The sequence below is a fragment of the Zonotrichia leucophrys genome, chromosome 7 (assembly GCF_028769735.1).
Source record: "Zonotrichia leucophrys gambelii isolate GWCS_2022_RI chromosome 7, RI_Zleu_2.0, whole genome shotgun sequence".
NCBI lineage: Eukaryota > Metazoa > Chordata > Aves > Passeriformes > Passerellidae > Zonotrichia > Zonotrichia leucophrys.
Window position 1 is genome coordinate 6208980 of NC_088177.1, and position 27586 is coordinate 6236565.

Below are 27586 nucleotides of genomic sequence, written 5' to 3' on the forward strand. Positions count from 1 at the left end.
CTCAGAAATAAGCCTTTTTTAAAGAATCAAGTCTTAAAACATTCCCATTTTCCATCATTTAACTTCTGAAAAGCTTTGAATTTCCAACAAAGCAAAGAGTTTCTGCTATATCCCTGTCTCGTAACGTAGCAACCACAACCAAAATAAATGATATGAAGACATAATCATAATTCTGGAAAATCTATCTATTCCCAGTGAACATGAAAGCAACAGATCAAGGATAAAAAAGATATAATATATTGTTTTAAAACTCATGACTCGGTGACAGTTTTGAAACAAACAAGGGCTCAATATCTTTCCGATTTACAGCAACCCTCAGTCTCTTTAGTCTATAGGACTTATGCTCTTAGTGTTTACCCAAGTTTTATACCTGTATATACCCATTCACTTTAATTGAACTATCCCAAATTTATATCACAATAAAAGAAAGTAGAATCACCTCCTATGTGTTTAAGCTTTTTAAGCACTTAATCCTTTCAGAACAAATAACCAAAGGTAAAACAAAGCACAAAGCTCTGGAGTCTTATATGCAGTTAAAGTGTTTTATTTTCTTGCATTTAGACTATTGATTATAGATGTTATTGTGAACTTCAGCCATAAAATTAAAAGCCCTTCCCATTTAACAGCAAATTTACACCTGTGCCACCTACCTGTGATGGGACCTTTAACTTGTAGCTTTGCCATGGGCATAGAGGTTATATTTAACTGAGCAGTTCTGAGGCTTAAAGTATTTTTGTCATCTCTGGAGCCTTTTAGGAGACTGGAATACAACCTCACCCACCTCTCTCTGAGGAGTACAACTCTGCAACCTCTTAAGCTGCTGCTTTTTCATGTCAGTGGATGAAGCCCACACTATGTACCTTCATGTAGTCAGGGGTGCTCTCTGCCCCTGCATTAAAAACAGCCTCTAGAAAATCATAAAAATCACAGACTGGTTTGGGCTGGAAGGGACCTTGAAGATCATCTCATTCCAACCCCCTGCCAAGGGCACAAACATCTTTCATTATCCCAGGTGGCTCCAAGCCCCATCCAACCTGGCCCTGGACACTTCCAGGGTTGGAGCAGCCACAACTTTGCTGAGCACCCTGTGCCAGCAACTTACCACCATCACAATGAAGAATTACTTCCTAATAGTCTTCTAAATATAATATTAATTTTTTGTTAAACCCTTTCCTTCTGCTCAGCAACTTGTTCTGGTCTATGTCCTAGCCCATTTTCTTTGCTATGGCTGAAGCATGCTGTAGAAAATTCTTGCCCTATAACTAAAGGAACGACTACTTGTTTCCAAATCAAGCTAAAAAAGAGATGTTTTGTAGGAACTTGGAAAGTAAACAGCAGTCTTACCTTAAAGGATTTAAAACCTAATCTGATTAGGCAAACAGAAAAAAAGAAGGAGTGGTTTGTGTTGAGACCAGACAAATGAAGGAGAGCCTCTTTTATTTCTGCTACTGAAGCTCCTTAAATTCATCATCTTCATTTAAGGGGTAGAAAGAAAAGATCATTGTTTGGCAAGCCTCAGCAAACTACAGATGAAATGGCATATATTAATTGGGGGAAAAGCATAATCTTTCTAGGTTTACCCTAACAAGAGAATGTGGTCAAATAAGGAGAACAGAAACATCTAAAGTTTTTTGTATTATTTCACAAGGATTAACACTACATCTCTCTATGCCTGGCAAGCTGCTGATTTCCAATCTGAGCTATTTCCAGTAGCTCAGTCACCAATTCCCAAGGACCAACACCAAATCACCAGGCTGCAAACTGAAATATGGACCAATAGCAACCTTTACCAACTGCTGAAACCTAAATAACATACATTTTTCTTACTTCTGTTCATTAATACAAAATCCTGGTCCCCACAGCCTTACATCCAGTAGACACAGCACATACTGCAATATTATGGATTTTCATTCTCGCTTGTTTCTTTATACAGAGTGAATCAATCAAAGTCTAGTAACCAGGCACTGCTGTAAAATTCTCCTGCACAGTGTGAGAAGGTCATAGCCTACCACCTGCATTTTGAGATATTACATCCCTAGAAATAACTATTAACTAAATACCAGAGTTGTACTTTTTAATATTTTCAGCTAAATGGCTTTATTAACCTGCAAGTTTAATGTTATTTTTCTGAGCTAGCACATTAGAGTTCATCCTCACTCATGCAGGTGCTGCCCTGGAGGTGCTGCCTCAAGGTAGAGAGGCATAATGGGATGGGGAAGGTTTCAGAGCTCACAGGCTCATGAAAACCTGGGCATAGCAGCAATGCACTAAAAGAACAGATTTTCCTTCTATACAGAGAGAGAGGCACCTACAAAAATTATCAGTGGTTTGCAGGTTCTCACCTTTTGTGCTCTCCTGGCTCTACACAACCGTTTGCCCTTCAATACAGTGCAATGTCAAAAAGGGGAAGTGAGAAACCAGGGACAGACCCACGTCTGTTCACTCCCTGATTAACTTCCAGCCAGTCTCCCCCCATCAGGAATCACCTGCACCCACGCTCCTGTACAAAATCAGCAAGACAATGTGTTAATCTATTGTCTTTGAAATTGATGTGCACTTGGGCAGGAGCAAAAATCACTCTGTAAGAGCCTTTCCTTAGAATGTAATCAAGCGACAGAATATTTTTTTTATACTTCCTCTCTTCTGCTAGCAGGGTGCATAAAAATGATCAGCATTTGATTTTGAATGAGCCCAGTGATACAGAGACACTTTTACAGGTGATGCCTTTCTAAGAAATGTATCTTGCAAAGGCTTTATAGAAGGTTTTGGCAGTATCTGGCAAAAGCCCCAGAAACTCATGACTTGAGCACTGAACAGCTCTCCTATTAAACACACTCATTCACAGACAGGGAGATTTTTCTGCACGCATATAAAATTCTATCAATCCCAAAGCATTTTACAGTCAATCTCAGAGCATGTCTCATGAAAAATCAAGCAACATTTCATTTTCTTAGCAAAGCACACTATCGAGCTCCTCTGCTAGCCTGGCCAAGCATAATGGACTTGCAGACCAGAAAGGTGAGATCCTCTCCTTCACACCACAAACCAAGCAAGCTCTCAGGGACTGCAAAGTTTCCCATTTCAAGAAGCACACAGAGGGAAGCTGAGTCCAATCTATTACCTCTGAGCAGTTCCCATCTTCCTCAAGCAAGACTGGGATTTTTTTATGGGGAGATGAAGACGAATCATTAAATCTTATGTAAAAATTAAAATTTCAAAGCCAATAAAAGCTCAGCCATGGAGACCTGCCCAGTCTCTGCACAGCTGATGAAATTCTCTGAAACAGCAATCAGGACAAAAGCCATTTAGAGAACAAGAGCGACTGCTCTCAGTTTTTAAAATATGATAAATGTGAACTACATATGAAATGTAATGGGTCCAATTCAAATTTATTTCTACACATAACTGTAATTATTGTAATGGGAATAATGAAAATAGCAATAATTAAAAGAGCATTAGACCAATAATCACAGCTAACAATGACCAAATCGATGATCTCTCCAACATGGAGAAAGCACCACTTGCTCTCCATGCACAAGCCGAGCAGGGAGGAAATGCAGGGGCTTCTTTACTTCCAAAACCTGGGGGAGAAGCATCTCTGGCTATACCTGCCCAGTCTCTGCACAGCTGATGAAATTCTCTGAAACAGCAATCAAGACAAAAGCCACTTCAGAGAGCAAGAGCGACTGCTCTCAGTTTTTAAAATATGATAAATGTAAACTACATATGAAATGTAACGGGTCCAATTCATGTGTAGAAATAAATTTAACTGTAATTATTGTAATGGGAATAATGAAAATAGCAATAATTGAAAGAGAGTATTAGTAACAATAAATAATACCAATAATCCCAGCTAACAGTGGTGACCGAATCGATGACCTCTCCAACATGGAGAAAGCACCACTTGCACCTCTCTCCATGCACAAACCGAGCAGGGAGGAAATGCAGGGGCTTCTTTACCTCCAAAACCCAGGGTAGAAGCATCTCTGGCCATACCTGGGGCAGGGCTGCAGCGGTGCCTTCCCTCCTGCAGAGCAGGCCTCCCTCTCCTCCAGCTCGGGGCAGGGCGCCCCGGCGCCCACGGGCACGCTCCGCACGCGGCGGCGCCGGCTGCGCAGCCCCGCGGCCACGCTGCCCCAGCCACAGCTGCGCCAGCAGCGGCTCCACGGCGACCACTCAGACGTGGCGCAGTCCTTGGGGACGACACAGGACCTGGAGGTCACGGGGCTCGCGGGGTCTGGCAGGCAGAGGCTGTGGTAAGAACACAGGACAACAGCTGAGGTCGTCTCGCTTCATGAGCTTCTTTTCCAAGCCATACTCCCCAAAAAGAAATCCGTGGTCATTCGGTCAGAAGACCTACATCAACACCAGGGCAATGGGAATAAGAGAAGTTTGAATGCAGGGCACATAACACATTTTCAATGAGCTCTGGGTGCAAACTTGTATGCTGAGTACTTTGTAAATATTGTATCTCATTTATCTCGAGTTAAAACAGATGCACAAAGCTTTATATTTGCCCCGTGTAGCCAGAATTTCACAGTTCGTCCTGGATGGAAAACAAAATCCAAGCCCAAGAGAAATACTGCCAGAGGTAACCATTCCAACATCCCACACACAGGACTAGATGTTCTCCATCCATCCATTCGAGCAACTCTGCTCTTTCAAGACCTAATGAATCCCATAAGAAAGGTCTCAGTTCCACGAGGCTGTTACCAAACATGTGCTGTCAAACAACATCAGAGGGTTTTCTAACCTGTTAGATAACCAGAGACTCAGGAATGCTGCAAGCGGGGCTGGATTTTGGGAGTCAATTACTCCTGCTGACATCAGGACACGATCTCATTCATTCTGTAAAATATCAATGGTGCCCCAGGCCAAACACAATGGGAAACCAAATTCCAAGGGCTACCAACTGATGAGATTTGGTACCAAGATACAAAGTCCCAGAATACCATTTTGAAGAGTCTCAAAGCTACAACACTGTAGCTTTTTTTTGACTTCTGTATAGTGTTATATGGACAGTGCAAACTGGCCTCAGAAATTAGGACCACACCTGGTGAACTCAGTGTGAAGTCTAATTTTTCTTCTCCAGCCTCCAGCTGCTTGTGGTCAAAGCTTTTGCCAGCTGTAAGGAGCAAACACAGGTACACTTAAAAGGTGTGAAATCCAGGGCTGCTGCCAGGGAAGCAGCCATTACCTCTCCTGCTATTCCTTACAGCACAGTTTGGCAAAACTACCTCCCTTCTAAAGCAAACAGACTGGAGCAATCATGTCAGGATTGCTGGGCAGCCTCATGGGGAGAGCAGAGAAGGTAAAGGGCACTCACTCCCTTCTCCAGTCTAGAAATTGGTCCCCTTTTCACACTGGTCAACAGGAATATTCCCATTGAAACACATCAAGCTTGACTAGACCCTCAATCACCAGCAAAATAGAGCATTTAGTGGCTTCTATTTGAACTCCAAAGTAAACAAAAAAAAAACTGTAACAACTTTTTGTCTTGATTTCTTCACCCAGAATAAAACTCAGTAATCTCACAGGTGCTGTGAGAATGAATTTACTGAGGCTTATTTAAACAACTTCAACAAGTACAAACAGCCTGTGACGTAACCCCTTCAAAATGAAACTATTCTTGCTTACAATTGAAAAACATGCCTCGTTTCTCTACTACAAGTCAAACTGAATTGATTACAAAGCTATCTCTGGTACAAAATGTCAGTTCTATCAAAACAAGGTTCTGGAAAGTAATAATTATTATATAGGTACTTACTAACACAGGGGTTTTGAGTGATTTTTGGAACATTAAGTTAGGTGCAGTCACATCAATGGTCACTTTATTTCCTTTTTAATATTTCTTCAAAAGGGGAGCCACCCAGGCTAAAACATTAACAAGGAAGAATAATTCCTGATCTTCAGTAGATAAAACAGTAACACATAAAAGACACTGTCCTAACTGATGGTTCCAGAAAACTGAAGTTTATCTAAGAACACAGAATGGTGTGGGGAGGGAAGGTAACTGATCTTGCTTCTCAAAGCAATCAAAACTCCCCATTCAGATATAGTGTGAAGAGCAAAATCCACTTTTGGGGTTGCATCAAAATCTGCCAAAGAGACTTTAGTCCTGCCTGATCTTTACTGAAACACCAACTAAAATGTAGCCTTTAAAAATCTGGATTGGAGTCTTGGTTCAAATGATCTTTGCCAGTCCCAGTTCTTAACCTGCCCTAATGGATTCTCCAGACCTGTGCCAATCCTCTGGCTGGGAAAGCCATCCCTGCCCAGAAATCGATCACCTTTGCCAGAGGCTGAATAGCTGGTCCTTTCCCTGAAAATCTCCCCCACTGCTCCTGCTATAAAAGGCAAGATGCTAACTTTGTTGACCTCAAGGTGAATGAGACATGGAGCTGGCAATTTCCACCCTGTTCAAGTAGGCTTTTGAGGGAGAATTACAAGCAACCACTGAACAGAAAGAAAATTAATTAACTTGTACCTACTCACTCAGAGCCTCCAAGTCAAATTAATTGTGACACTGAGCAACACAAAGACAAATGTAAAAACACTCTTTTGCATGAAATTCAGACACAGCTTTTCATGTCGCAGATGTATTTAGGAAGATCTAATACAGATAAAGCCCAGACCTGCGAGACACTCGCTGATCTGAGGCTGCAAACCAGACATTTGTGCTGCTGTGGCTGTGTCCAAACCAGCAGGGACAGGAACGAGGTCTTGGGGACAGGAGATACTCTCTCAGCCCTGGTGATAGACTAAAATCAGTTTAAAACTGATTTTTGACATATTCAAGTCTCAGGTTAGATCTTCTACTTGGGGGTCGATCTGGTAACGGTGATACAGCAGAGTACTGTAGTTTACACACTACACAAGTGCTGCTTTTTTGTGTGCTACATGCTTGGAGTGGCACTGTAAAACCCCAGGAATTGTTTCCCAGCCCACGCTGCGGTGTCTGCGGCGTAGGATGGATCCATTAGTGAGCAGCCAGCAGCAGCACAGAGCACAGCTCGCTCAAGTGGCACAGTGCCCTCTGAGCCTCTTGTGTGCTGAAGGGCAATAAACCACTTATTAAAGAAACACAAAACACAAGGAAGGAAACCTACTCACGTCTGTTTCACACTCCCAGAGTCCTGGAGCAGAGCAGCAGAGGAGGAGGGAAAGCAGCCCAGGGCACCACCCTGACTGTGCAGCTCCACATCCCCATGGCTGTGTCACTTGAGGCTGCTGCCCCCAGAGCAGCACCACTGATCTCCTCCATCTCCAGCCACACACACCCATGAGACACAGGAGCTGTGCAGCCCTGAGCTGAACCACACCACCTTCCTGCTCTGGACAAAAAGCAACTCACCTAAAATAGCACATTTTCCAACAGCTCAGTGCGTGTGCTACATGCCCTGCAGTCACACAGCCATCACATCCACCACATGGGAATGAGTGGGAACAGGTCCATCAGCTGGAAAAAGCAGCAACACAACCCTGAAGCTGTGCACCAGTAAATCAGGTTGGGCATAGCACAGGAGTCACCCCTGCTTCCCTTCCCAGATGTACCAAGGCACTCAGAAGCACAGGTGAATGCATTTCCTTACTTACAGGATGAGACAGGCACTTATTGTTAAACCTTTCACACTGAAAGCATCCTCTGCAAAGAAACTGGGCACACTAAGAAGCTGTCACCATGGCCAGGCTGCTGGCACAGGGGCAGCACCAGGAGCACAGGGTGCCACGTCCACAGCCAGGCTGTCCCCAGCAGCTCAGGAAGGCTCCTGGGGAGTCCCATGCCTGACCAGGGAACTCATGTTCAAACCCACCTGCTGCAGAGCAAGATAATCTTGAAGTGAGCTAAGTTAACAACCCATTTATATTTTTCCTCCTTCTTCTTCTTCAGCACTGTCTCCTATTCTGTAATTAAAGACCCAGCCCTACAGGCTGCTGGAATTCACACTGCCTGCTCTTTGCACTTGGTCAATAATATTAACATCTCATAATGGACAGTCTTGCCATGCTTCTAACAGCATTAAAACACTTATTTCCCTTAGAAATTGGCAATCAGTATTAACAGGCACACTTCTGAGAATTCCTAATGTATTTTAGGGTCTTCAAGTGCTGCCAGGACTGTTCTGGATACCATATATTCAATCAGTGCAGCAGAGGTTTCTTTGGCAGAAGAAACATCAGCCCCTTCTGCACCAGGCTGGTGAAGATGGGGAATATTTGCTTGCCACAAAACTGACCTAAGGGAAAGGGAACTGGGAGACCTATAATCCAAACAAACATCAGTAAAGATGTCAAAGTTTTGGTGTTTCCAGAATTTCATGCACCAGATCCTCTGTTTTAATTAAAAATAAAATGCTGGCTTCCATTTGCACTGCCTTGGCAGACTCTGAGATCTTGGGGCTACAGAGGCAGCTGCCTCCCAGCACAGTCTGGGAACAAGAGAAAAACCACAGTTATTATTGGACAGCACTTCTAAAATCACTGAACCCCAGAACCATTAGGGCTGGAACAGATCTCTAAGATCCCTGAGTCCAACTATGAAGCCAGCACTGCCAGGTCCACCACTAAACCATATCCCCAAGTGCCACATCCACACACCTTTGAACCATCCCCTGAGCAGCCTATTCCAATGCCTGGCCAATAAATTGCTACTCATGGAAATTAAAAAAGCCCTCACTTTGTTTCTTGTGCTTTTAAATAAAAGCAAAATAAATGAGAGACAAAACTTTTGAAAAGAATATTCTTCTTCTCCAACAGCTCAGGGATTTGTTTTCAAGCCTGAGCACTGAGGCTTGATTCCTACATCTGCCAGGAGGAATGTGAACATAGAATTTCTCTCCCAGATCAGAATCACAACCATCAAATAGCATTTTACAGCACAGCATTTTTACCTCCGGACTGCAGAATTTTGTATTCACCCAGAGAACAGAAGAATGTCAACACTGAAACTGCAAATATTTTTTTCCTAAAAACATACAACAGCAAAGTGGTTAAGCACAGTCCACCAGGAAATGGATAATGGAAATTTAAATTACAGAGGCAAACAAAAGAGTTGAATGCTGCTCCACCTCCGCTTTGACAGATGGGTCGTCCCTTGACTGAGTTTGACCTGAATTTTCACTTACAAAGTAAAGTAAACAGAAACCCAAATCCAACTCTATTATATCACTGTTGTCATTTTACACATAGAGTGAACAGTTTAAGAAATATGTACATAAAAGACTCCTAATCCAAATAATAATAATAAAAAAATGCTTTTTAAGTGTTTGCTCCTGACTTTAACTTCTCAGCATGCTTAGTTGAGCACATCAGGTTAGAAAATCAGGTTAAATTTATTTAGAATTTCAATGTCTAACTATGCACATTTATTTTACCAAACTGCAATTTAGTATCTAACCTAAACAACCTTTTATTCAAAAAAAAAAAAGGAAGGAACTCAAGTGGCTTTGTCTCATTATTCTGTAGATTTTTACAACTGTGACAAGACAGGAAAGCAAAAATAGTAGCATTTTTCACATTTGTTTCTTGCATCTTTTTCAGAGATTTTTTATTTTTTTAATGCATCTAAGTGGTTGTGTTTGAATCTGTTATTGAATGTAAGGCTTAAGGCAACACCATAACGTTTTTCTGAACTAAAACGAAACTTGAATTCTATCTGAAATAGTATGAAAAAAATTCCAACTTTTTAAATAAAGAAAAGTCTTTAAAAGGTTCAAACCAGATCCATAACATCATTCTATTTTGATGTTACCCCTTTTATTTTCATGAATATAACGTTTCTACACCAAAACCGTTTCTGAGCAAAAGCAAACCCTCTCAAAGCCTACTGATGTTTGGCTGTTCAATTGTTGTCACTTCAGGTGTTTTCAAAAAGGTCTGTCCCTCCCTTTCCTCTTCCTTTGTCCCTTTTCCTTCTCTTTTGAGAAATGCAGGACCTCCAGACTGAAAAGATATTAAATCAAAAACATCCCCAGCTCTGTTTCCCTGGCACGGCATGTCCAGCCTTCCACATGCTCCTGCTCCTCTCCCAGTAATTCCTATTTACAGCCCTGCAGTCAGACACCAGTAAATTAAACAACCTTGGTAATAAATTGGGCATCTTTGCCATTTCATTAGGAATTAGGAAGCAGGATGAGGATGTGGCCCCTCTGCTCTGGTGGTGGTTAGCTGTTCTCTCCTGTCACCTGCAAGAACTGGGCACTGGTGGAAGGCAAAGCCCAGCAGCTCAGAGCCTGCTCTTAAAGCACATCTTGGGATATTCCTGTGCTTTCCCCCAGTTTTCCACAAGTTCAATTTACAGTGGTGCTTGCTTAGCAACGTTAGTAAAAAAGGGAAACATCAGCCAGGAAAATGCAGGAGCACAAATAAGGCACTTCTCCCCTGGTTTACAGCAGGCACTTGGCTGCCCGCCAGTCCCCACCACGGGGTTATGCAAATGCATTTACTCTTCTTTATCAGTAGCCAAAATACCACCGGTGCTGTACAGCAACATCTGTAAGATCGGGCTGCTCTTCAGAAGAACGGCAGCAAATCTGCTGCACAACAAAACGAGGAGGACACCACCAGGGGATGCTTAAAGGGAGTCACTGTCAGGAGGATTTGATATCTGTGACACTCCAGCCCTGGAACCAAACAGGGAGTGGATTTGGGGCTGGATTTTTAGCTTTGAATTTTAGGTCCAAAAGGAGAAAGGAGAAGTGTGTGAGTGTCTGGATGCTGTAACATGACATGACCTTTTCTCCCCTACTCAATCAATGGGCTTTGCTCTTGCATTTAGAGTAAGAGTAAAGGATGGGTCAGGCCCAGCTCTGCAGTAAATCTGAGACACAAGCTCAGCAGAAAAAGACTGCCAGGAGGTGGCTAATGGAGCTGTACACTCCCAAAAAGGGGGCTAGATCAGCAAAAAACTCAGAAAGGAACAAGGAAAAAGACAGCTTGATCAGGGATAGCCACTAAAACTAAAACTCTGCACTGTCATCCAGAAACTCAGTGTATAACACAGAAAACATTTATAGAAAGTTTCCATTTCCATTATTAGAGCAAATACAGCAGTGAGTGTGTGAGGGCAGAGCAAGTGAAATTTTAACAAAATCAGGATTGCCCTCCCAGAGCCTCTGATAAGAAATGAGTTGCAAGAGGCAGGAGAAAGCTAACAAGTGTTAACAGACATAAAGCTGCTGCTGGTCACACTGTGGAATAAATCACAAGTGACTCCATTAAAGTCAAGCAGCTACACGAGCATAAAATCTGTATATTTAGAATCGGCATATAATAAGAGACGAGTAATAAAGTCAAGATGTTAGAAACTGCTGGAAAATTTCACAAAGCCTGACTTTTTTCCAAGTGATAAAAAAAAATACTTCATACTTGGCTATGGGTGTAATAGGAGTGGGTAAGAAAAACAGTTAGAATTCATATTTTCACCTCAGTGTGTGTGCAAAAACACTGCAGAAATTAACAGGGGTAGAGAACTGGATGTAAAATAACCCCTTCTCTCTGCCATTTGAGTTTGTGCAGGTGCCAGGAGCTATGAATTATTGAGAAACAGATTGATTTCTGCAAAATTCAAGAGAAGGATTTTTCAAGAACTTCTAATTTCCTTGAAAAACAGAACACAATAAGATCTCCAGAAATTCTGACTTTCTCATAAGTCAATCAATTTATCAGTCATCTGTAGCTACTGGCACCTACCCAAATCCAACCTGAAGTCAAACAGCAGAGCTCAGCTTAAATTTATATGTGAGAAATAGAAAGGATAAATCTTTCCATTTTTTGCTGAACATTACTGTAACCTTCACATTCAAATTACAGCAAAGCAACCTATATATATAAGGACAAAGAGTAATCATTAGATAAAACATTAGATAAGGACAGAAATAAAAAACCTGTATCCAAGATGGACGTGCCAGTCACCTATGCTGTACCAGCACCCAAGAGTTACATCCAGACAGGAAGGCTCCTCAATAAAAATAACAATCCCAGGTTTACTGACTGATTTCTTTCCAAAATATACCTTCTAGCACATTCACAATATCTGAGATTTATTTTACCCTGTATTGATTCATAAGAATGAAGGAGTTTAAGCTGATGCAGTCTTAGCCTCTTATACCAAATATATGCAGTACATGACTGAGAATGGATCCTCCCTCTCCCACAGCCAGGGCCCAGCAACAGCACAAAGTGATATATAATTCCATTTCCTCAAAACAACAACAACAAAAAAGAGACCCAGAAGAGAATTATTAAAAATTATAAAATGAATTTAAACAGTCACAAACCATAGAAGAATGCAAAATCTTCAACATACGCTAGAAAGGAATTAAATCAAGAAAAGGTTCATAAAGAAAACACATTAAAAACTGCGTTTAAAACTCGAGAATGGGATTCATTCACCGTGGCGCTGCCAGGCAGAGCCAGGGCTCCATCACACAAAGGCAGCGGGGATGCCAGGAGCGGGAATCAGCCTTACCTGAGCTCCACGTGCTTCCCATCGCTCCGCACACAGCGCACCTGCCTGGTTTGGTACCCGATCTCCACCTCCCCGGCCGGCTGCTGCAGATGAGAGCCACCGAGTCCGGCCGCGCTTCGCTCTCCAGAGTCCGAGCCCAAATCCAGCATCGTCCTGCCCGCCAGCTCCGCGTCTCTAGGATGGGGCAGCCGGCATTGGCCCCAGGGGCCCAGGCGGAGGCTGTAGGTGTGCTGCTCCTCCCCGAGCGGACAGGCGGGAGCCCCGCAGGCTCTGGACTCCGTCAGGTTGGGGCACGGCGCCCCGCCGTAGAGCGGGGGAGCGATGACGGCCCGGGAGCGGTGCTGCAGGCTCCCGGCGCAGCCCGGGCCGCACGGGGACCAGCCCGAGAACTGCGACACGACGCAGTCCCGCGGGCAGGGCACCAGGCAGGCCTGCTCGGCCGGCGGCTGAGGGCTGAAGTGCTCGCAGATCTCGCTGGACACCACGGTCCTGTTGAGCTTCTGCAGGCAGCGAACGCTGCGGCGCTGCAGCCCGTGCTGAGCGGTGACACAGGCCTCGGCCCCCGCCTCAGCGCCCGCGGCCGGGACCAGCCCGCACCTGTCCCATCCCGAAACCTCCCACTCGAACAGCTCCAGGTGCCAGTCGCACACTTTAAAGCACCTCCGCTGGCTCTCGGGTTTGTCCTGCTGGTCGCAGTTGGCGTGGAACGTGGTCCAGCCCTCGGCGTGGGTGCACCAGACGGCCCGGCTGCGAACGCCCCCCGAGCCGCAGTCCCCGATGCAGCGGCCCCAGTGACCTGCAAGAGAGGGGCTGGTGAGAAATAGCACACAACGCTGCCCTGCAAAATCTTCAACCTCCTGACAACGGCAGAACATCAGACAACCACCAAGCCATCAACTCAGAACGGTTTGGGTCGGAAGGGACCATAAAGCTCCTCTCATTCAACCCCCTGCCATGGAACACCTTCCACTGTCCCAGGTTGCTCCAAGCCCCTCCAACCTGGCCTTGGGAACTTCCAGGAATGGAGCATCCACAGCTTCCCTGGGCAACCTGTGCCAGGACCTCCCCACCCTCTGATTAAAGAATTTCTTCCTAACTTCTCACCAAAATCTTGCCTCTTTTAATGGCATATGTTCTCCCCTCCTGCCTCTTTTAATGGCATATGTTCCATGTTCCAATATGTTCCTCCTTCTCCTATCACTATCTGCCCACGTTAAAAAATATAAATCATATATAAAATATAAGCCATATCCCATCATGTATTAAAAAGCAAATAACTACCAGCTGGTCCCTAAAATTGGTTAAATGCTTCCTAAAGGCTGCGAGTTGCTTCTCCCAGTGTACTCACATGGAGAATGTTTGGGGAAAAAAGAAAATGCCTCATAGTGCTTCAAATTAAAGGCGAGCCTTTAATTTCTGCAGCAGTAAAATTCATCCCAAATGAATATTTAATTTCATTTGTACAAATTAATATAAAAATGATCATAAAAGAACAATCATCTAATAGGAAAAGAAAGTCAAGTTAGATAAGAGGAAAACAGTCTTAATAGAGCAATTAGTCAACAGAATAAACTGCACTGGGAAGCAGCAGAGTCATCATCCAAAAGGATAAAACAGTGAGGATAAATACATGAAAATAATCACCCTCAAGGTACACTGAGTAAATCGTTTCCACTTGCAGCACGTGGCACTATGAGATGTGGCAAAGCCATCATTCAGGAGGAGAAATTAAATCAAAATAAAACCCAGCAATGTCGTTTTCAGTTCTGGAGCACACCAACAGACACACGTAATTGTATGAAATTTACTTGAGGATTTACAAGTGAAAGCAATCAGACAAGGCAAAATAGAACGATTTGTGTGTGAAAATATTATTCAATAAAAATCCACCAAATCAAAAAAATACTGAGGGCTATAAAGTACAAAATTACCAGCAAACTGAAGAGCAAAGGTAGAGAAAAGCACTCAGGCCGAATCTTGACTATTAAAGGGATTTTGATGATCCTCTCAAGGGGGTGTTATCTCGTTCCTAAGTTTAAAAACTTTCCAATACCTCATAAAAGAGCCATTTTGTTCACTACAAACATTGCATATGTAATTCTTGCCTGAAAATACACTGCAATTGCCCTATAGTTTCTATTTTCTCAAGGCAGAAAATGAACTTGGAACAAATAAGTCGATTTATATTAAGCAACGCTACTGCAGTCAGTTTTTTTTTTTAATTGATTTTAAAACTACCGGAATCAGTTAGATGTCCAAACACACACAAAAACCAAAACCAGTCCCATAACAGCTGCTATTATAATCCCAGGTATTTTCTTCAGGCAATGATGGTTTTGTTGGCAATCCCATTGTTCTTTCTCTGTGAATAGAGGAGTTGATCCTCCAGAGACAGGGGCTTGACACTGTGTAATGAAAAATGAAAATAAATAAATAAAAACTCCCGATGTTTTTATTTTAAGGAAAGGAGAGAAGCAGATAGGAACTGGATATAACTAAACTTCTTTTCCAATAGATCCCATGGTTCCTGTTCCTCCTGCCCCATCTTCCAAGCCAGGGCTGCAGCTCTGCCCTCAGTCAGGCACCTTTTGCAGTGGTGAACAGGCTGGGGCAAGAGGGGATGGCAGAGTCCTCGAGGTTTGGACAGCTGCAGCTTTTGCTGAATCCCTCAGGCTATGTGCAGAAATCTGTGTCCTTTTAATGCCTCTGTTTCTCACCAAAAGATATCAGCCCAAGGTAAGGACTCAGTCATGACAGCTACTGTGAATGGGAAAAGGCAGCATCAAACTTAGTGTGCTCTACAAGCTGTCCTACACTAATGACAGGCTTTCAGCAGAATCCAGTGTGCTTAAAAACTAAGTAATAAAAAAAAAATTAATCTTTAAATATGCTTTTGAAGTTCTGTTACAGGGAAGAGGTCCACTGACAACTTAAACATTCGTCCTTGATACCTCACCTTGATCTAACAGAATAATCTTTTCTATTGCCACCAAGATTTGAAACCAGACATTAGATTATGCAAATACTGTCATCTAAAGATAATAGTCAAAATTCAGATCTCAAGTCCTGGGTGGCTTTCTATAACAGAGAAAAGTGACAATGATTAAGCATCACAACATAATTGTATCATGAACTTATTTATTTCTGTGCAGCACTTCAGCAAAGACAGTTTAGTTTTTAGAGATGTCGGAGTTTCAGTACAGAAGAAGTTCCATTTTCACCAGTTTTATTCAAAGCAAAAATTAAAAAAAAAAAAATCTCTTTAGCATTAAACAGAATGAAATTTTACACATCAATAGGACCTTGAAACACATTACACCAATCAAGGGCTTACTATTTCTTAAGACAGTGAATTGCATTAAAATAGCATTAACCCCCTCCCCCCATGCAGGAATGCCAAGCAGTTGTAGCAGAGATCACTCATCAAACTCAGCACTGCTCTTTCCCCACTGCACAGAACTCTCCTGGGTGCTGCTCATGAACTGCTCTACTCATGAACGGCAGAATGATCACTCAAACATTAACAGGATACAGAGACACTCAGCTGAAGCCAGAAAGCAAGAACTGGCCATTATTTAAAGTCAGATGTGAATTTAGAATGAAAAATTACTAAAAACCGAAAAAAAAAACCACCAAGCAAGAACTTGTAAGTAATTACACTGTCGTTAGACACATTATAATTTGCAATTATTCCCTGGCAAACATGCTAAAAACAGAGCCTGCTCTTGGCATACCAGAAAAAGAAGCATGAAAAATAAGGTTAAAAAATCAGATGCAAAACCCATTACTATAGATTTTTTTTTCACTTTCTGACAATCTCCTCAGGTTGTGGCAGTAAACTTATCCACAATGTTTCACTGCTTGGTTAAATATCCTGTTCAGTAGCTCAAATGAGGAGAAAGCTGCAAATACTTCTCATCAATAGTCCGCTTTGTAATTAGAATTTAATTATTTTTAGAGGGCTCATATTAAATTTACACTTTTCTTAAAATCTGAGTCAATTAAAAGAAACATCTCAGCACAATGTGAATTATAATATTAACTGTGTTATAAACCCACTGGAATTTAGGCATCAGAAGCCTGAACTGCAGAAGCATGCTTTACAACTCCCCATCTAGAAAGGAAGGCCACTGGTAATTAAAGAAGAAAACTAAATAAGAGGAAATTAATTTCACAGTGATCTGTCTACAGAAAGTACAAAAATATGAAGATAAAGGCTTGACAGTCTGTCTCCTATGTATTGTACCCTAATCAGATGCTGGATGGATGCTTGATCTCATCACAGCAGGACGCAGACTGTGGATGTACATGGAAACAGGCAGGCTCCAAGCTGGGTGTAAGGAAAATCCTCACTGCTGTGAGGATAACCCTGGGCACAGGCTGCCCCAAAGGACAACAGAACCTCATCCTTGGAGGTTTCCAAGATCTGACTGAGCAAACCCTGAGGAACCTCAGGGTGTGCATTCAATGCTGAACCTGTTCTGTGGTAAGGTCCAACCAGATGAGCTCCTGTGGTCCTTTTCCACTTGGGTTTCTCTGTGTAGGAGCATCTGACTCAAAGCAAGGCTTTCTCCAGCAGCATGCCAAAAAAAAAAAGGTTTTCACTAATAAGTACCACTGAGATCTGCAAAGTACCAATAAACACACAGCAGCATGAATAAATCCATTATCAACCAAGCCAAAGAGAAGTTCAACCAAATCACTATTTCCAAAAATGAAACAAAACTTGCTGGGCTCACAAAAAAATCGTAACAGACAGATGAGGTGCCTTTGTTTGGGAACAACTGTGAACAAAGACATCCCACTGTTTCTTCCACAGCATCTGTAACACTACAAGCAATGACATGAAAGGGATTAATAAGTCAAGACAATCTGTTAAAGCAAAATTACACATTGTTCTGTTTCTCATCTTTGATCAGCCAGAAAGAGCTGTACTATCACCCCACTCAGCTTCTCTAACCCCTTTCAAAACATGCAATAGCACAGCAACTGGAGTTTATTTGATGCACTGTGCACTGATTTGTTTTCCCTGCCTTCAAGACCTACCTACAAGTGCACCATAATTGTGTCTGAAAGGATGCAGTGACATCTGCTCTCTGACACACAGGTCACACACACAGAAGGCAAGCAGGCTATACAGATAATAATTACACTTCACAGACAAAACACCACTGAACACCAAACTTACAAGAGGAATCCCACTAAGAGTTGCTTAGTAAGTATGTTATTGCTTTATAAGAACTGCTAGAATAATTATGCTCTGTTTATTGTGACATTTTAGCTTAATTGAAACCATTTCACCAACAGAGAATTCATTCAATAATAAGCATCTCCCACAATGACTCTTTCCCTGTTGCTATGCTCTGATTTGCAAACTTAGCAGAAGATGAGCAATCAGTAAAACAGAATATTGTGTTAGTAATTTGTATCAGATAAGAGATACGCTCCACTGAAGGAACACTGAAAAAATTAATAGACAACCATTGGAATAGTCCTATTTTCTACCCATTTTTACCCTCTTTTTCAGTTTAAGTATCAAATTTAGGAGCAATCATTCAAGACCTTAACAACTTGTTTTTGAACAGAATCTCCTAATTCTTATCCATCATAACAAAGATGTACAACTTCATTTATTGAGGACTAACTCCACCAGACGGGACATAACTCCCCAAAATCCCTGCAGCATCCACTTTAATTGAATACTTCTGTTTGAAATGTCCCAGAAGCCCTCTGAATGTCATCCTTCCACCAGAGCATGGCTTTGGGAAGTGCAGAGCTCCAACTCAGCCTGTGAATTCTGAGAACAGGTAACAACTGACTCAGAGAACACATGAGCCTTATTCCTAATGGCATTACAGCTAATTAATCTCCACTATTAGTAAGACAGAAAAAATAAATTCCATTGAATATGTTTCACCAGAACAACTGGCTGTTTTATGAGAAGGTTTTATGAGATTTATGTAATTTTAATGTAATTTTATGAGAATTATGCATGTTTTATGAGATTTGGAGGTATATTTATTTCTCATATGCCAAAGCTGTTGAAGATGACACAAATTATAACATAGTTCCTCACCAATATTTTTTTTCTTGGCAAGATACAAAGGCATTGGGGTTCTTGGCATATTATGCCAAGAAAAATAATTCTAAAGATTTAGATAAGGAACCTACAGCCACATATTTTCTTGCAGACTAAAGAGGCTAAAATCTTTGGCGTCGAGGACACCAGATCTGGGATGTTTCAGTATTTTATAACACAAAGGAAGGTTAGTATGGCTGTAGTTGGCTGAACTGCCCATTCCCTTGCTTTCTGAAAGAGCCCTCCTGTCTCCTTGCCCTGCATCTGCTGCCACATCTCAGCCAAAACAGATTATTTTCCTTGCCTGTTCTTAACTGTGTCAATTATTTTCGTATTTATTATTAACAGCAATTCATTAAATCCCTTTGTACTATAATCTGAATGAAAGATTCTATACAAAAGACTATTGTTCTATTTGCTGAGTGTCATACAGGGCATAAAAAATTCCTCTGATTCTTGGGATTAATTTTAAATATATGCAGCACTTTTTTAAACTTTCATGACCTACACAAACGAGCAATTCAGCAGCTTAGTTATTCATCTTATTTCTGATCTGAATAAATGTGAAATTTAGTGACTTACAGCCATGCAGCAGTTTGTTCCCATTTTACACTTCAGGTTTTTTCTTTATTATCCATATGCTGTAACACTCTAGACACACTCCAGCAAGAAAGACATTCTGCAGCAGAATGTAATGAACACTGCTGTTTATGAAAATACAGAGATTTACTAACCCCTTGGCACTGGAAGGCAGGATTTCCCAATATTAAGAACTAATGTAAATGGTATTAGCTGAGCTACTCAATCATGTGCCCATACCCCAGAGACAGCCCAGGGAAAAATATTCTTTCCTTTCAACTCTCAATTAAAAACAGAAAAATAAAAAATACCCCCACATATTCCAAAACATTTCTGTCATATTCATCCAACACATTTTGAGGGTCTGTAATAACAGATTTCTGGCCTTGACAGCAGTGGAAAATAGGACATGAGACCTAGTAATAAGTAATGTATATAAGCTTATGCATTGAAAAACAAAAAGAATAAATAGATCTTATCAACAGATTACAACTCTAAATTGTTTACTGCATATGAGATTAAAACCACCTCAGTGCTGGATTATAAATAGCTATAATCAAACTCTGGCCTTTTTGGAATTCCAAACATCTATGGAAACCAATTCTTTTTTAAACATAATAGCCTAGGTAAGGTGTTTGCAAATGTAACCTTAAGAGCAAAAGAAATGTTTCTTCAGTCACCCCAGCTTGACTCTGGGGTCTGTAATCCCCAACAGGAACTGTTATTTCTCAGTGGGAAATAAAACCAGACCCAGAATCAACACAAGACAGGTTACACAGCCCTTCCTGTAACACAAATCACCGGTTTACCAGTGGGGCTGTGGGGAAATCCTGGGCACTGCTGGACACCCCTGTCAGCAGCCCCTTCTCCTGAGCCCCCAGTTACACTTCAGTCCTTTCCCCAGTCCACAGGAAATCTCAGATCCCTTCAAGCACAATGAAACAAGAACTTGAGGAGGTCCACTCTGATATTTGCAGGCAAGAAGAAGGAAGAGAGATTTGTGAATGGGGTTATTTCTCACTTGGCTCCAGGGTGATTCAGAAGTCTCTCCAGTTGGATGCAGCTCCTTACACCACTGCTTTCACACCAGCAAGCTTCACACAGAGTTTTTTCTGCTTTTCCCACACACTGCCTTTCCCCTGCTACCCTTCACAGAGACAGTCACTCTGAGATATTTTTCAAGCATGCAAAGCCTGCTTGAAGCATTTCACCCCATGCCCATGTTCTGCTAAGAGCCCAGCTGGGATGCACTCAGCTCTGGAGAGTCCACCTCATCTGCATCTTCACAAGGAACCTCAACAGAATGGTTTGGGTTGGAAGGGGCCATAAACACCATCTCAGCTCAATTTCCTGCCATGGGCAAGGACACTTTTCACTGGACCAGGTAACACCGAGCCCTGTCCAACCTGGTCTTGGGCACTTCCAGGGAAATGGGGCAGCCACAGCTGCTCTGGGCCTTGTGCCAGGGCCTCACCTCCTCACGGGGGAGAACCTATGAACAGGAGAGATTGCCACTCATGGATTCCTGAGGGAAGCACAGCAGGAAAATTTCTGCCAAAGGTTCACTGCTCTGAGACAAGGCCTGAGTGGGACAGCTGGGGGAGGCAGCTGCTCAACATCTGCTTATTCGAGCTTCAAGACACACAGAATCCTTATTTTAGTTCTGTAAGAATTCATTACCCAGCAAACACCAAAGATAGAGCCCAACCCCTCTTCCAAATTGTAGCAACTGCAGTTTCTAATTTTCTTACTCTTTCATGAAGCTTAAATTATGTTTGTTAATTAAAATAACAGCAAAATTAAAAAATTGTTTCAGAGAAAAAAGTTGTGAAATAATATAGCAATCTGCACACCTGCAGAACCTTTCTGAAGTATCCAAATTTACTTCACAAACACATTATCACAGAAATGCATGCATCCCCCTCCAGACATCATTTTAAGGAAGAACTATAATTTTTCTGCTTAGCTTCATCCTATTTCCAACTTACATATTTTATAACCCACCACAGCCCAGAAGCCCACAGACATTTTCAGCTACTGCAGCAATCAATATGTGATGGTAAAGGGATGGAAACCCAGAGATGCACATGGAGGTGCTACCAGGTCTGGCTGGGGTGAAACAGAGAAGCTGCTTCCCCTGTCCCTCAGCCTCCTGCAGATGTGTCCTCCTGGGGAAGTTCTCCAGGTGGGACCTCTGGTGAGCCCACTTGGAGCAGCCCCTGTCCCCTTGCTCCGGGGCAGGAGTGGGGCTGCCCACAGCACTCGGAACAGAAAAGGTGAAACACAGACATCATGTACTGCTACAGAAACACCTTCCCAACCATATGGGCTACTCATTATTCCTAATAAACATTATAGAAGAGCTATACAATGGGCAGGAGCTCCATGGAGCCCAACTGCTGCTAATTAGTATTTCTGCAAAGATGGAGAACACCTATAATAACGATTGCCTGGCAACAGCATAATTAATTCATATGAAAAGTTCTATTTTTAAATGTGTGCATTATCAATTCTATCAAAACTGGACAGAGGTTATTGTAGAACTCTACAAACTGCTTTTACTGGGCATTTTCACTTTCCTTACAGTCCATATTTAGTTATCCCCTTTCAATTATTAATAATTAAATTTCCATTTACTCTAGACACTCCATATTCTCGAGGGAAAGCGTTTTGGAAAAGCACAGCTCTCTGTGTTGTGTGAAAATAGCTGTGCAGGAATAAACCAAATGAGAAGCTATGCCAAAATGTGGAATATAAGTGTTCTCCAGCAGTAAATCAATTTCACTGTCCCACACACACTGGGAGCACTGGCTGCTGACAGGAGGGTGGCTGAGCAAAAACTCAAAGAGCTCTCAAAGAGCTGCAGTTTCCAGTGCAGAGCAGGGTGAAAGGTTTTGAGATGCCACTGGTTTTCCCTTCAGGGAAGAAGGACAAGCATATAGCACATACTAAAACAAAACAAACAAACAAATCAAAAAAAAAAAAACCACAACAATAAAAAACCCCAACAACTAAATCTAGTTCACAAAAATTCCTTAATTAAAGTAATAGGAAAACCAAAACAAAGACAATAATGTCCTAATCGAAATAAACTCCCATCACATCATAAATTCTGCTTCTTGACAGCAGAACAGAATACTAAAATACTTCAGTTTGCACTCAGGGAGCATGATTAAATTACCTCATTCAGGCTTGCAGGTGTTAAGATAAGAATAAGTCTTGGGAATCTTGTGCCAAGAATTACAAAATATAACTAAGCACATCATATCTGGATGAGTACGTGAAGAAAGAAAAATCTCCATCCCATCTGGAGGCAGATTTTGCCAGGCATCATTCCAAACGACTGCACATGCAGGTAGGGGAGAGCAAAATATGGTCAGGTTAAGATCTGAACATCAGGCCAGACTGAGATCCAGGGATCATATGAAGGGGTTGTATTAACCCATGAAATTTTCTACTAGTTTTAATTTTAATTTAGTTTTTTCTTCTTCCAGCTGAGATTGATTCCATGGAGCAAAAGCCAGTTATGCTTCAGGATAAACAGGGAAGAGAGTATCATAGTTTGGGCCATAAATTGTGTCAGGAGCCCAAGAGCTGCAAGTTCTGCAAGGTGTTAACCCACAGTCCAGGCTGGGAAAAAGCACTTTAGGGGAAGGGGCAGAGTTTGGGATGATTTTTTTTCAGTTTCTGCACTTCTGAAATAAAGAAAGCTGAAAGTAGAGAATCAATTCCAGTAAGTCAAAGATGGAAGTGTTGGAAGTGTTCAAACATCAAACTGCACCCTGAAGTTACTTAGGGGTCAGCCTCACCCGACTGGCAGATCTTCACTACCTCTTTGGCAGGTGTTTTGCTCACAGTAGCCTGAATTTATAGTGGTTTTGCATTTCTGAATAGCCTTCATCTATCACTGAAATCCTAACAGATGGACACCTTTACTCACATTTTCACAGCTTCAGCACAAGGGATAAAACCACCTCCTCTGAGATGTTTAAACAGCTGATAATACCTAATCCTGAGGCTGCTTTTGCTAGCACAGCCCCATATTTCTTTCAAAAACCACTACCAGATGTGGCAGGCAGCACTCAGGTTTTCTGTTTGCTGAGCAGAGATGAACAATCTTGAACTCGAAATCTGGTCACTGTTGCTATAAAAGATCTCACACCCTGATTATCTGAAATAAAAGAATGGTGACATGGGAAAATATCAGATATGGATGCACATATGGTATACATGTATTTCACATCCAAACAAAGGCATCTGCCACCACAATGCCAGCCCACACTTTGCAACTGAAGATTTTTTAGAAACAGACATTCTTACACATAAGTAATCATTTAACAAGGCCTCAGAAATGCAACCCTTAATAGATTTAATTAACAGGTTAATGATGTGCATAGCATGCATGCTCTCAAAAGCAAAGATTTTCACATTAAGCTTGTTTCTGTTTCACAGAAGCAGCGTTCTGTAGAATATCTGTGCTAATGTAATTGCACATCTGGCACTTCTGCTGCTTTCAACTGCAGAGATATTTACAAACAGTGCTAGTAATTTGCACAAGAGCACCTATCTGTTCTACTGTTTTACACTACAAATAAAGATATTTGCATGAAAACCCAACTGCAAGGAGTCCTCTTTTGTACTCCTGAGTGGTTCTATTGAATATATAAAACGATAATTTAGCCTGCACAATAAATCTAACACTGATGTCATGACTGCCTGAGATACCTGCATAAACTAAGCCAGCCTCGGGTTCACCTTGATATAAAGGGGTCAAGTAAAAATTTTTAGATAATTCTAAATTAAACATCAGCCCTGGTAATCATCTCTGGCCCCCTGTGGCACTACATGGCAAAACTAATGTTTTAAAATATAATTTCTTGGTGATGTTCATTCATCATCCTCACTGTAACTGGGAAATGATCAAAAACCAGGCCAAAATAATGGAAATCCCACATTATCTCTACCAGTATTGTCAAGATAATGCTGTGGTTATTAATTTAAATACGCCTCAAAGAACTAGCACAACTTCAAACACGATTCAAGAAGATAAAAGGCCATTCCTGCCTCCAGCTGCTTTCAGTTCAATTTAGGTCACATTTAGGTTCATCAGATAGCACCTGAAATCCCTCAACTTACTAAATATTGACAGGAGATGTTGCTACCCCAGTGTTTAATCAAAGGAGTGGATGAGCCCAAAGTCCTGACTGAAAGGAGATGCTATCAAAGGAACCTTCCAACACCTGCTCAAGCTCAGGAATGGCAAAAAAGATAAGCCAAGACAAATATCCCTTTCCCCTTCATAGGTTAAGACACATCTGATTAAGAAAAATCAGAAATTATTTCCTAAAAGGAAAAGGATATATGTGTGATTGTGCATAATGTACATAACTGATGTCAAAGATTTAAGTGCACACAGATAGACATGTAAGTATGAGCTGTGAGATATTTATATCCAAATTATCCCATTTTGCCCACCTTTTGGAATCAATCAGTGTTTTCCGTCTCAGTCTGCATCCAACACACCACAGCATATATAAAATGTCATGATTGCCATACCAATGGGCTCTGAAATACTGGATCCAGCTCCCAACCCTTCCATAGTGCCTTGGAGGTCATGATGGAGGCTGTGGATACTGCTGAAAATCAGATTATGGCAGGCAATGGACAAAACACTGAAATCTGGTAACCTAATTATTCCAAATCCCCTGAGAGGAATGCAGACAGGCAGAATGAGGAGTGATTTTGGGGAACAGGGCAATAAAAACACTTAGCTAATAATCCTGAACCACAGATTTCGAGTGGCTTTTAGTTTTGCTGCTTTTATATGAGTAAGCTGTTTCCATATGAACCAGCTCATTAGCATGCCCCAGCTGGTTCATTAACCAGTACATGAAGATTCAGCATCACCACAAGAAAACAATAAACTGCTACAGAAATTTCTAAAGAAATAGCAAGGGCTATCTGGGTTCTTCCAGAAGGAAATCCAGCTCTTGGTATTCTCCCCTGGTTTAAAGAATTGCAAAGTTCAGAGCAGAGTCTGTGTAACCATCAACAAGCCTCAGGAAACCTGACTAACACCCACAGCAGATGGGGAACACTCAGCTGTAGACAAATCAGAGTGGTACTTCTCTGAAAAAAAAAAAAAAATTGGCTTTCCCACTAAGGATACTGACATAACTGCTCTTAATTGAATTTTAATTCCACCAGGAATTCTTTAACTCAATGAAGCCACTTGAAAACAGTATTTTATTATAAATGTCTATTCCTTTCTTATGACTCCCATAACAATATTTCAGAATATTCTGATGTAAATAAAGGCAATTTGATTTGGGATCCTTTGAACAGTAAGCCATATATTTTACATATACAAAGAGAAATGATTGGTCAAATGCAAAAATCAATGAAGAAAAGGGAGCTAAGAAAATGCAATCCATATTCATTACATGTTTTAAACATTTACAGTCTGCCCTATCTGAAGTTCAGAAATTCAAGATATTCATCATCTTTGAAAATTGATCTTAAATGATTTGTATTCCTTCTGCAATGATGCAGAAAGATTTTTAGTCTATATCTAATCTTGATACTGCTGCACATATAGAAAGGGTGTTCCAAAAAGCATAAACAGAAAGCAAAGGCAGGCTGTATATGGCTAACAATCTGCATAAACTTCAGGTCTTTTTAAAACAAACAAAAATTCCAATTTCTTCAAACAATATTTACTGTTCACAGGATGTGTTTTTTAAAAATCCTCTCTTACAGCAGGTATGCTAAATTTAAACTGTTTCTACTTTAATGCCTGAAGAACAGAGAAGAGGAGAACACCTCCTGACCTCAGAGCTTGGTCACTGTAAGGCTGCATTGTCACAGGTTCTTTTACTCAAAGACCTGCCAGTTTTGTTGTCCCATCACTCTTCCCAAACCGCTTCGCTGTACCATATTCCAATTCTCCCAAGTATTCTAACTTACACCAATAAACACTCTTGACAGGCAAACTAAGCAACCAAATACTTTTCCACAGTCATTTTTACTCATGCAAAACCAGAATATTAATGATTACTCAGTCACCATTTCCATTCATCTAAATTTGCCTGGTTACAACAGTTGCTGCCCAAAGAATTTTCCCCTGATAAAGATGGATGTGTGGTCACACACCATATCCACAGACAGCCTTTTTTATTTCCACAAGCCATCAGTTTGCACCAGACTATGACACCAGAAGCTTCCCACCATGTGTCCAGAAAGCCTCACACCAAACTTGGTAAAAAAGAGAGATTAAAACAGTGTATGCACTCCTACATTGCCCTGGACCTTCCTGGCCCTTCAGGACAGCATCCCACAGGATCCTAGAGGAGGAACCATCAACATGAGCATCACATTTCTGCTGGGAGAAGACTCCAGGCTGACAACCCACCACCTCCCCAGGGTGACACCCCCAGCCTTGGGATGCACGGGAGCAAGGGGACAGTAACACAGGAAAGGTGTACAGGGTGGGAGATGTGCAACAATAACTGCATTACTCTTCTCCTCCGTAAGGATTAGATCTGGACTAACACTGATGGCCCTCTCACAGCTTCAGCCACACTACCATTAACTGTCTTTATTCATCTCTTCCTCCTTGACCAAGAGGAGAAAAAATTTGCCTTGCAACACTTGGACTCATATTAAGAGATGGACTCTCCTTCTCAGCCCATACAGATCTGAATGGTTTTATTCCTGGAACTGCAATCCCAAATCCCACCAGGACTGCAGTGAACCAGGTTCTGCCAGACCAGCCCAGGCAGAGCACTGTGCCACAACACTGGTAAACACACAAGTGCCTGAATCTGTATTGCAACACATTCAAATCCTGAGTTCTGGGAATAAATCAGCCTCAGCAAGTAGAAATAAAGATATTTTGCATCAGCTCTCACTGTCTTTCCATTTATAAGAAACTGCAATGCCTTGGAAAAACAAGTCACTATGGCTCCCTGACTACAGAGTCTTGGGTATTGCCACAGACCTTAATCTTTTCAAATAATTCATTCCATTTCACATGTAATAGCCAAAGAACACTATGCATAACAAAGAGACTTATGATAGAAACTGATTTAATTTTTTTTTAAATACCCACTAATCAGAACATATTATAAATTCTTCCTTAGATTAAGGATGTACTAAAGCCCTTCTCAAGTTTCATATGTTAATAAACCCATCCATAACAACAAGTCTGTAGGGCTTTCTATATTCATAATTTATGGGAAAAACAGATTTTCCCTACCGAAACTTTGGTGAGGCTTGAAAACACCTTTTTATGGTCACCCTAAAAAACCCTTCAAAATCACTCAATTATAATGAAATTGCTTATACAAGCTACATTAAATTATTAACTCAGCATCAAGAATATAAATAAAGGGCATGCAGCAGTAACAACACCATGTGCCATCAGGCCAGTAGGGACTACAGCATTCAACAGCTGGACC

The 27586-nt window shown here is 41.6% G+C and overlaps 1 protein-coding gene across 4 annotated transcripts in view; it reads right to left on the reverse strand.

Moving 5' to 3' along the window:
- THSD7B (thrombospondin type 1 domain containing 7B) overlaps positions 1 to 27586 on the reverse strand; it is a 299951-nt gene that overhangs the window by 181201 nt on the left and 91164 nt on the right. For all 4 annotated transcript variants that reach the window (XM_064717910.1, XM_064717908.1, XM_064717909.1 and 1 more), the window contains exons 4-5: positions 12470 to 13265; positions 3997 to 4251 (exon numbers count right to left, since the gene is read on the reverse strand). In XM_064717910.1, the coding sequence (XP_064573980.1) occupies positions 3997 to 4251; positions 12470 to 13265 (1051 nt within the window). The remainder of the gene's footprint in view (positions 1 to 3996; positions 4252 to 12469; positions 13266 to 27586) is intronic.